Source organism: Callorhinchus milii, unplaced genomic scaffold (assembly GCF_018977255.1).
Source record: "Callorhinchus milii isolate IMCB2004 unplaced genomic scaffold, IMCB_Cmil_1.0 Scaffold6, whole genome shotgun sequence".
NCBI classification, from domain to species: domain Eukaryota; kingdom Metazoa; phylum Chordata; class Chondrichthyes; order Chimaeriformes; family Callorhinchidae; genus Callorhinchus; species Callorhinchus milii.
The window spans coordinates 17,808,124-17,818,771 of record NW_024704747.1 but is presented as its reverse complement, the minus strand read 5'-3'; the positions used below and the strand labels follow the sequence as shown (position 1 = coordinate 17,818,771).

The window sequence follows — 10,648 nt, the reverse complement described above, 5'->3', positions numbered from 1 at the left end:
AGACACATGCAGGGAGGTCCCAGGTTCAATCTCTGGTCTGCACTTAAGTAGCTGGTCTTACCCTCATCATTTGTAACAGTGGTCCCGAGCTGGAGGGTAGAGATTAGTTGTTCTAATCACTGTCTAGGAAAGAAATTATCAAACTGGGTCTTTTCCAGTCATATTATATATATATATATATATGCTGACGTGGACCAGCAGGACATATTGTGGTTTCTGGAGTTACAAGACTGATATATATACACACACACACACACAATAAGTGCTGTGGGTTTCAGCATTCATTCAGTTACAAGAAACAAGTGGATTGGGTGTTGCAATAATGCCACCCAGTGAAACAAAGCAGTAGTAACAACTGACACCTTGGCCCTTCACACATTCACAAATGTACCAGGGCCATCACTGCTCTACTGGGAGGCAAATGATTGCAATTTGTCTTCAGATTGTGCTACTTTTTTCAGCAAATTTAGCAGTTCAGCAATAATTTGGTAAACTAAAACTGCTAGCTGACACGGACCAGCAGGACATATTGTGGTTTCTGGAATTACAAGCCTGATCTTTTTGCTATAAAATGTTTTGTGGGTCTGAAGTTCAGTATTCACTCTTTCCAAGATCTTTCCATTTTTCCTCTGGCATGGGAGGTGCCAGCCGTCTGATTTACAGCTCCTCTGAGTAATGGACCTCTGAATGGTTACTGAGGAAAGGCAGGAGGCTCATGTCCCAGCGATCCACAACATCCATCCAGCACAGACACGATGTGCCGAATGGCTTTCTTCATGAGTCACGAAGGGCCAATAGAAAATATTTGCCAAAAATTGCAGGAAAATTTGCCAAATTTTGTGGACAATTGCAAGGGCTGGTTAGTGCAATTGAGGTACATTTTACTACCCACCTACATTTTTTCAAAACTGGGTGGCCCATTGGACTAGCAGCGCAGCCCCGAAGGGACTGAAAATCCACAAAAAAAACAGCATTGTTCATTGAGCTCGGCAGGGTCCTGACTGTGGTGCTACAGGAGCTCCCCACCTCCTGCCTTTCAGGGCCGACATGGCATACAGACACCGAGAACCGGAGAGACACACATTCTCAGAGACACTCAGATACACAATCATAGACACAGAGACACATGCACACTCATATAGACAGAGAAATCACTCAAACACACACACACAGATAGATAAACTCACACATAGAGACAGACACACTCTTAATCACACAGAGGAGACACGCACACACAGGAGAGAGAGACATGCAGACAATCGCAACAGCAGGGACCCGGAGTAGAGCGAAAGCCATTTCCTGCTTGCATCGCCTTGCGCATCCAGAGCTGCCCCGCACAGAGAAGCAGCAGCAACGATCAGAGGCCCGGGGCAGAGGAAACTTTGTTTTTAGTGGAGGGTGTTATTTATGGGGGATTGAACGGAAAAACTGCGGCTGCACTTTTCTATTGGCCCAGGCTGAGTTAACAAATAAAATACATATTTATGGTTTGAAAATATGCCTCCCCCTTACACTCTTTTTGCATAACCTATATATATGGGTTACCGGCTGTACCACAGCAGATTGATTACATTTCGCCACATTATATTTGGATCTCGGTCTAAAAACCTACCTGACTGCACCTTCAGTCATCTCCCTCCTACCCCCCACCCACCCCACACCAACCACAATCTAGCACCCGTGTCAGCTCCATCTCTGTGAAGCACTCTGTGATGTTTAATAATGTAAAGCCTAAATATGAGTTCGTTCTGTTGTTGATCTTGCTTAAAAGCAGCCTTGTGTCCTCGTGAAGAAGCTGTTCTACCCAATGGGTTACCATCTCATGCATCTTTGACCAAATCACTGGTTTGGTGCAGCCTGGCTCAGTTGGCAGTACTCTCGCCTTTGAATCAACGACAACAAAATCACATTTGTATAGCGCCTTTCACGTCGGGAGGACATCGTAACCAGAAGCTTATGGGTGTCGAGCTCCATGGTGGGACTCCAATGCAGTGCTGAGGGGTGCGCTGTATTGAAGAAAGTGCCATCCTTCTCATCAGATGTTAAACCAAAGACCTGAGGTTTACAGAAACTCTGGAACACTCTCTCTCAATCCCTCCACCTTGCCCCATCCTTCCCCATTTTCAGGTCGCGCCTCTCTCGCCCCCACCCCCCGGCTCGGCACCATACTCTGCTACTGTTAAGGGCTCTGGGAGCCTATCATGAGTATGTGGCGCTACATAAACGTTGTGGTCCTGAACACCTGAAGAGACAGCCCACCCAAACAGCCCTCCCTCCACCCCCGCATCCCCATCACCAACCCAACCCTCACCCTCCCAACCCCCACCACCCCGACCCCCACAGATTTCTTCTTTTTTTTTGGTCAGAAAGAAAAATAAAAACAACTCGCTTGTTTTTTAAATATATATAAAAAAATATAGTCCGTCACTTTTGTTTTTGGTTTCTTTTAAAACTGCTGCTGCCAAAAGAAGAGAAGGAAAAGGAAAAAAAAAATCATCAAAATCCCTGAAACAAAGTGCTAGGAACAGGGGGAGAGGAGGGAGGGAGGGAGGGAAAGAAGAGGGATGAGGGAGGGGAAGAAAAGGGAGGGAAAGAGGGAGAGAAGAGGGAGGGAGGGTAAGAAATAGGAAGCAGTCAGGAGATTGTCCCCTTTCCCACCAGGGAAGGAGGGGGGAAGGAAGGAATGGAAGGAGACAGGAGGAGAGGGGAGAGGGAGGGAGAGAGAAGAGGAAGGAGATGAGGGAGGGAGGGAAAGAGGAGTGAGAGAGAGGAAAGGAGGGAGAGAGGGGTGAGAGAGAGGAAAGGAGGGAGGGAGGGGTGAGAGAGAGGAAAGGAGGGAGGGAGGGGTGAGAGAGAGGAAAGGAGGGAGGGAGGGAGAGAGGGAGGGAGGGAGAGAGAGAGGGGTGAGAGAGAGGGAGGGAGAGAGGGGTGAGAGAGAGGGAGGGAGGGAGAGAGGGGTGAGAGAGAGGGAGGGAGGGAGAGAGGGGTGAGAGAGAGGGAGGGAGGAGGAGGGGGAGAGAAGGAGAGGGAGAGGGTGAGAGAGAGGGAGGGAGGGATGGAGGGGTGAGAGAGAGGAAAGGAGGGAGGGGTGAGAGAGAGGGAGGGAGGGAAGGGTGAGAGAGAGGAGGGAGGGAGAGAGGAGGGGGTGAGAGAGAGGGAGGGAGGGAGAGAGGGGTGAGAGAGGGAGGGAGGGATGGAGGGGTGAGAGAGAGGGAAGGAGGGAGGGAGGGAGGGGTGAGAGAGAGGGAGGGAGGGATGGAGGGGTGAGAGAGAGAGAGAGAGAGAGGGAGGGATGGAGGAGGAGGAGGAGCCCGGCGGCCCTGCACACGGTGCAGACCCCACAGGAAGCGGCGGCTCAGCCTCCAGTCCTGTCCCCCCCCCCCCCCCCAGGCCGCCCCCTCCCCCCAGGTCGCCCCCTCCCCGGGAGCCGCCGCCGCTCACTTCCTCTTCCGCGCGCTGTTGCGTTTTCCTCTCCGCCGCCGCTGATGCTGTTGTTGGGCGGCGTTCTCCTTCCTGCCCGAGGCCGCTCTCGCTGCCGGACCGCCGCCGCCGCCCTCACCCTCAGTCTCACTCGCTCTGTCAGCCGAGATGACGGCCGCCCGGAGCACCTTCCCCCGCGAGGACCTCTCCTCCTCCTCCTCCTCCTCGGCCGGGCTGGAGCCCGGGGTGGGCGAGGCCTGGTCCCCGCCTCCGCCACCGCACACCACCATCCCCGGCGGCGAGGAGGAGGCGCCCGAGGAGGAGCCGCCGCCGCCGCCGCGGGACGAGGCCCCCCGCGGGTTGTGCAGACCCCCGGCTCCCTGCCGCCGCCGGGCCCGGGGCGCCCGCGGGTTCTCCTTCTCGGTGGCCGCCCGGCTCCTGGGGCCGAGGACGGGGTCGGAGCCGGACGGGGCCCCGGACACCCGCTTCCTGATGGGCGACAAGACCAGGCTCCTGGGTTTGGCCTCCACCTCGGCCTCGCCTGACGGGCTCAGGCCCGCCGGGGCCTCGCCGCCGCTCCCCGTCTCTGCCGCCGCCGCCGCTTCACGGCGCACTCGCTCCTTCATCCTCACGATGTCGGGCCACACGGCCGCTACCGAGGAGGTGGAGGTGGGGACGGTGCTGCAGGTAGACTGTCCGCCGCCTCCGCCGCCGCCTCTCTCCCGAGACCCGGGCCGGGAGCCGCCCGGCGGCCTCTCCACGTTGATGTCGGGGCTGAGGCTGCGGAAGAGTTTGCGCACGTGGTGAGGCGAGCGGCAGATTTTGGCCAAGAGAAGGCCCCGCGGCGGCGACTTCACGATCCGGTTGGTCGTCGGGTCGTAGTACTTGACCGGCGACTTCTTGTACGTGTACCTGGTGTCCTCCAACGCTTTGGGGGTCTTCCGGCCGCTCCCGACCCCGGGCGGCGGGGGGTGGGGGTGGGGGTCGGCAGACAGCTCCCCCGCCCCCGGGGACAGGTCAGGGGAGGAGAGCACGTAGATGATGGTCCTGGGCTGCACAGGGCTCAGGATCTTGCTGTAGGAGTCTGGCAAACGCAAGGAGCACAGCCTGGTCTTCACCTCGGACATCTCCTCACCTTCTCGCGGAGCGGACTGTGCCACCGCCGTCCCCTCCTCCGCCGCCGCCGCCGCCTCGTCCCGTCTGGACTTCCTCTTGAGCGCCGGGTACCGGAGCTCGCTGGTCTGAGTACCGTGACTGACTTTGACCACCTGGCACCTGGAGGCCAGGCGGAAGGAGCGCAGCTCGGGACTCTGGCCTGGGGTGGCCGGTCGGTGCTGGGGACCGACGGCGGGCAGGCAGCACCCGTCGTCCGTGTCCTCGCTGGCATCGGGCAGGGGCGGCAGGCCAGCGAGCATAGGTACGTCCTGGCTGCTCGCGGCCGTGAGCTTGGAGGTCGTCTTGGAAGCGTCCTTGGTGTCGGATCGTCTCTTCTTCCTTTGCTTCTTCCCGTGGTTGGTCAAAGACTCGCTGTCAAAGTAGCACAGGTAGCGCCCCTCCCGGAACTCCTTTACCAGAGCATCCACCTTCAGGTCGTCTTCCGCCATGATCTCCGACCACGTCTTGCCGGCAAAGGACTTAGGGATGTAGGGCAGCTTGCCCGTTTCCTCGCTTGCCTCCCGTTTCGCCAAGGTCTCCGAATCAGCCACATTGGCCTCCTCTGTGTGCCCATTGACGGCCGGGGGGAAATGCAGCACCGAGCTGAGCCGTGTTTTGTAACTGTCGTCTTCTAAGGTGACGCGAGTGTCTGTCAGCGCTTCCAAATCCTTGGCTGCTATTTTGGAGCGCACTTTCTCCAACTTCAGTGGAGCGTCCCAATCCGAGCTGCTGCTGGACTTCAGCCGCCCCAACTGACTGCCGATGGAGCCAAAGCTCTCCACGTCTTGCCCGGTGTCCTCATGCGGCCCTGCAGGATTATTTTCCTGCAGGAAGCTTGGCGAGAGCTTCTTCTTTATGCTAGGTCTTTTGGAAACCTTTACGGGGCTCCCCTCGAATGTACGAAGTTTGTCACTCAGCTTATAAATGCAATCAACTTCAGGAAGCTTGTTGCTGTCTGGTGGGCTACTCTCCAAGCCTCTTGCCGCCGTTTGCCTTTGTCCCTCGAGTTGGGACGACGTGGCCCTTTCTTTCATCGCACCCACCGACCGATCGCCCTCGCCCACCTGCGGCTGGGGTTGGTCGCAGTAGTTGCGGATGACCCGCTCGATGGTCTCCAGGATCATGTCCTCCCCCCTTTCCAGTGTCCTTAACTTGTCCGATTCTACTGGGCAGCCAGTGCTCCTGCTGTGCAGCCCGCTTCCATTGGCCTGGCCCAGGCCCAAAGTGCAGAGCCGGCTGCTGGTCGCTAGGGACTCCCTGAGTTGAGAAAGAGATGCCACTATCCTTCCCTGAGTATTAACCTTGTGGTACTTGGAAACCCTAAAAGAATGATCTGAGGTGACCTGAGGAAAGCTGGCTTGAGCAGATGTGGAACTCCTTGGGGTGCAGTTTGGTTTACAGTGGGAGGGAAGGCTCAGGACAATGGGTATCTCACCCTCCTTTTGTCCTCTCAATGGTGGCCTTTTACACACTGTGAAAGTCGTAGGGTTTTCCTTCCTGGCCACTGATTTGCAAGGCCCAAAGTTACCACTTGCGTAGGTAGGGTTTAGAAAAGTGGTTTGTTCTGCCACAGTTTCTCTGATGTCTGGTGAAGTTATGGTGCACTCTTTGACCTGGGTACAACTTGCAGGGGTGTTCCTGACCTGGGTGGGTGTCAATGGGATTGACACATCTGTGCTGGGCAATTCCTCCCTGGTCCCCACAATCTCCTGGTCCTCTTGATACAAGTGCACATCTGCGAGGTCGTTTTTGGGAACGAGCGGGGCACAAACCAATGGCAGGTCTACATAGGTCGACCTGAGAGAGTAAAAGAACCATCAATGTGCATGTGGAAAGAAAGATCAACCAAGATAGTGATGATCACTGAAAGCCCTGTTCCTCTCTTTAGGTACAAAGTGTGAAGGTTTGCACTAGTCACACGGCAGGTAGGGGGGAAGTCTTACACTAGTCACACAGTGTGAAGCTGTGTGATGGGGAAGAGTTCCTTTTGGGGCTAACGCTGTGTCTTTACCTAGTGTCATTATATCTGGAGGGATGGTACTGTATGACATCCTGCAGGAAGCGCTCCAATAGGCTTTTAGCCATGACCGGACGTCTGGACTCGCTGGAAAACTGCTTGTGCCTGTTGGTCTGGAGGTGCTGCACCGAGATAAAATGCAAGAGTCAGGAAAAAGTGGCGAAACTCAAATCCCACTAACATTCAAACCCGTTTCGAAACTTCAGTAAATAAAACTAATAACAATCACTGCATTTGATAGAGGTCTTACATCTCTACCTGTAACATCAGAACATCTCAAAGCACCCCTGACCGGGCTGATTGTTCCCTTCGCTCAGCCGACACCAGCCTACAACACGTCTACTGGGAAATCCTCCCGACGTGAAAGGCACTATACAAATGTAACTTGTTGTAACATCCTGCTCTATCTGCCCGCATCATTGGCAGACGGGCTTTCAGCTACTTGGCTGATCTTTTCATTCTCAGGTTCCTCTGACTTCCTCCCTCCCGTTTTTCAAGGTACATCTCAAAATGTACCTCTTCGACTGTGCTTTCGATCCCCTTTCCCCTACTCAGGTCCCACCCTCAGCTCCGGTACTCAGGCTGAATTGTCAAGCATTTTGGGACATCCTCCTGATGTGAAAGGTGCTGTGTTAGTGTACAGTTTACATTGTAAAGCATTTCACAGGTAACTGCTGTCAAGTTGACAAAGCAAAGTCCCACAAACAGCCATGAAATAAATGACCAATTTAATGTTGGCACCCCTTCTCACAATAATAATCTTTGCATTTGATATAATGCCTTTCATGGAGCGAGGGTGTCTCAAAGCCCTTTACATAATATGCTGTAAAGTGAATTGACTTATATTTTGTGGGCAAAACACGACAACCAATTGCGCATGGTCGTGGATTGAGTGACCAAATTGTTTTTTAAGGGATTATTATCCCCAGAAACTGATCCTCTAATCGACGAACAACCAAGTTTCTACTTACTGATAGTAATTACCTGGAATTAGGTAAACAGTCACGGATTACACTGCCACGGGATCTTTAACTTCCACCTGAACAAGGGCAATGATTTTAACATTCATCCAACAATATCACGCTTCCCCGGGACTGCACTCGAGGGTCAGCCTGGAATGTGAGCTCAAAGGCCTGATGTGGGAATCGGACCCACAACCTTCTGGCTTTAAAAAAATGTACCTCGGCATAATGGTAATCCAGGATAATAACGGTAAACCACATGCGTTCACAGTTGGCATCTGCCCCATTTCCACCCCTGACTCCCCGACAAACTAAAAAGGACCAATTATAAACCTGTCCACTAAAAGCACCAATGAAATATGCCTGGGGCAACACACAGCAGCTCTTACCTGTTCCAGATTAGTATAGAGCACCTGGCAGCAGGCACAGTAACCCTGTCTGCTTTGCACCATGGTGTTCTCCGGGACGGGTGACCTCGTAGAATGTGCATCAACACTGCAAAACCAAATACGGAACTATTTTAACAAAACAAGCCACAAGATCTAATGCACAGTCCTACTTGTATATCTCTTTTTCCATGCCCCCAACCCCTCCCTTCCAACCCATACACTTCTTGGGTGCTGGACCTGCTGCTGAACTCACCCAACGTGTGTAGTGGTCATTGGGTATGATCAGGAGCGATAACGCTGTTCTATTTTTCAGGGGACACTCAGGCCAATTGCAGTACATCAGTGCAGGACCATCGAGGCCTCAGCATCAGCCAGGGTTTGAAGCTGTGACTTTCCCGGAGGATGTGGTTCAGGATGTTCATCCAACCCCACATCTGTACCATTATATTGCTGCCAGTTTCTTACTGTCAATAAGAATTCCTACAACTGATCCTTCTTGGGGGAGGTAAGCGGGGTCTCCTTAGAGCTGAATTGGTTCCAAGGTGACAAGTTTGGCAACAGAATGTCGGAATCAAGTCAACCCTCTGAAGTCCGATTCCTGAGCCAGGTGGGTCTGCAGTACTCCAGGGCACTGCTGATGACAGCACGGCCAGCCTCATCAGCAGGACTTGGAAGGGCGGATCACTGGAGGCATGTATGTTCAGTTATAGTTAGTCGTGCAAGCCAAAACCCTGTGGTCCTAGCTGGACCAGCAGCAGGAAAGCGCTACATACAGTGATTTCAATGGCGAACTATTGAGTTTTATCCGGTTAAATTCCAGCAGTTACCCCATTGCACACTCTCAGTCTCCTTGGTTCTGGCCAACTTGCACCTAATACTCTGGAATTAGGTAAGCAGGGTGTTTCCCTCAACGGAAATGCCCCCCCCCCCATGCCATTGACTTGTGCAACTTACCCATCATCCTCCATTATTACACAGGATTCAGTCAGTCTCCTTTCAGTCTGTGGCACAAATCAAACCAGAGTTATACACAAACACGCTCCCTTTCAAGGCATGTCTCAAAACGCAACTCTTCAACCATATTTTCAGTTATCTTTCCCCACCCCGGCTCCCATATCAGCTTGGAGCCGTGAATGCTCTTTGGGATGCCCTCCGGATGTGAAAGGTACTGTATAAATATTAGTTGGTATATTAAGAGCTCATCTCAGATCAGTTTCACGACTTCATGAATCCCCTCCCACACACAAAAGTATGGTGTTACAATTAAATTCCTTCCAAAACCTTTTTTTTCTAAAAAAAAGTTAATTACAGGATTGCACTTCAGTCAGGACTCCCTCCTCAGTATCTGGTTAGCAAGAGCCCATCCCACTCAGTTGGTCAAACCTCCCCCAGCCCTGTCATCTTAGACTAAAAACTCAGAAGTCCAGACATGGGGCTTGAACCCACATCCTGCTGACTCAGGAGAGAGTGCTACCAACTGAGCCAGGCTGAGAATGTATAAACTGCAAATATTGTACCCGCTGTTCTCTTTACAGCAAGTTTCCATTGCTGCATCTGCAGAGGTGATGAGGAACAATGGAGTGAAGTCAGGCACGTACTGATGGAGGGAGAGAGAGAGAAGGTTCAATATAGAGAATTTAAGGTTGTTTTTCTCCTGTGCACGCCTGGGATCACATTTCATGTTTCAGCCCCTGCTTGAATGATGTGGAGTCAAACTCACCTGGTGCTCAATGGTTATGTGCAGACTCGCCTGGAATCTGCAGGAAGGTTGATGGGTTGCGAGTGAACTTGGGCCGTGATAACGCAGGTCTGCAGAGTTGAGCTTGGAGTCAGGCTGATGCTCATTAACGTGCCGAGTAGAGTCATGGGCGTCCTGCGCTGGGAAGCTAAACGAATACTCCAGACTCCTGGAAAAAGAAACACATTTCACTGTTCTCCCACACAAGTTACACCTCTAGAATCAGATTGCCAGCACACATTGATTCGCACTCCCTTCACTACCTTTCTATGAAGATGCTAAAAAGCGATTAAGATCAGTGGTTAACACTGATATGCTGGGCTGGAATAGGTTTCTTGTCAAATGTCTTTTTTGTCTCAAGTGAGTTCATTTCAAAGCTCAGGCTATTTTTTGCTTTCTGTAAAAATAACCCTTTGTAAAATTATCAGCAGTTACGAAGGTGGCCTGATGTATTCAGTGATGCAAACAGCACCCTGGGACATAGAAGAGACATAGCAGTAAGGCTCATCTGCTGTCAGAAAACTTTCCAAAGCACCTCCCCAAAGGAGTTAATCCAAGATGCTCTTAGTAATTGGAAAATATCCATCCTCCCTACGCTGGGAAATTGCATTCAAAAACATGATGCAACCCCACAAGGGGGGGGGAGGGAGGCTCAGATCCTGTTGGGGCAGCTCAGTTCCCTCTTCCCTTAAGACACTCCTCATGGGGGTGGGTGCATGAGACGCCCGGCTGCATGAGGAGGCGAGGGATCTATTCAACTCATTCAATAATTCAATAGAGGATGGGGGTGGGGGAGGTCACCATTTCCCATATTACAGACCAACTTCACACCACCACCTATGGCGATTAACAAGGCGATCAAAACAACCACGTTCTGTCACTTGATACATAGGTGTAAGTCTATTATTTTATATTCTCTAGCTTCTCCGCCTTCTCCTTCCTCTCCTGAAGATAGAGGCTCGTGTTG

The 10,648-nt window shown here is 52.4% G+C and overlaps 1 protein-coding gene across 1 annotated transcript; it reads right to left on the bottom strand.

Moving 5' to 3' along the window:
* Positions 1 to 2,424: 2,424 nt before the first annotated feature.
* On the bottom strand, positions 2,425 to 9,949 carry zdbf2 (zinc finger, DBF-type containing 2). Its single transcript, XM_042336228.1, has 7 exons — positions 9,664 to 9,949; positions 9,461 to 9,540; positions 8,898 to 8,944; positions 7,944 to 8,049; positions 6,587 to 6,714; positions 3,442 to 6,372; positions 2,425 to 2,458 (listed from the first exon to the last, which is right to left on the bottom strand). Exons 3-7 carry the CDS (start codon positions 8,909 to 8,911, stop codon positions 2,425 to 2,427), a joined length of 3,213 nt encoding a protein of 1,070 aa, XP_042192162.1. The 5' UTR covers positions 8,912 to 8,944; positions 9,461 to 9,540; positions 9,664 to 9,949.
* Between the last annotated feature and the right edge of the window lie 699 nt (positions 9,950 to 10,648).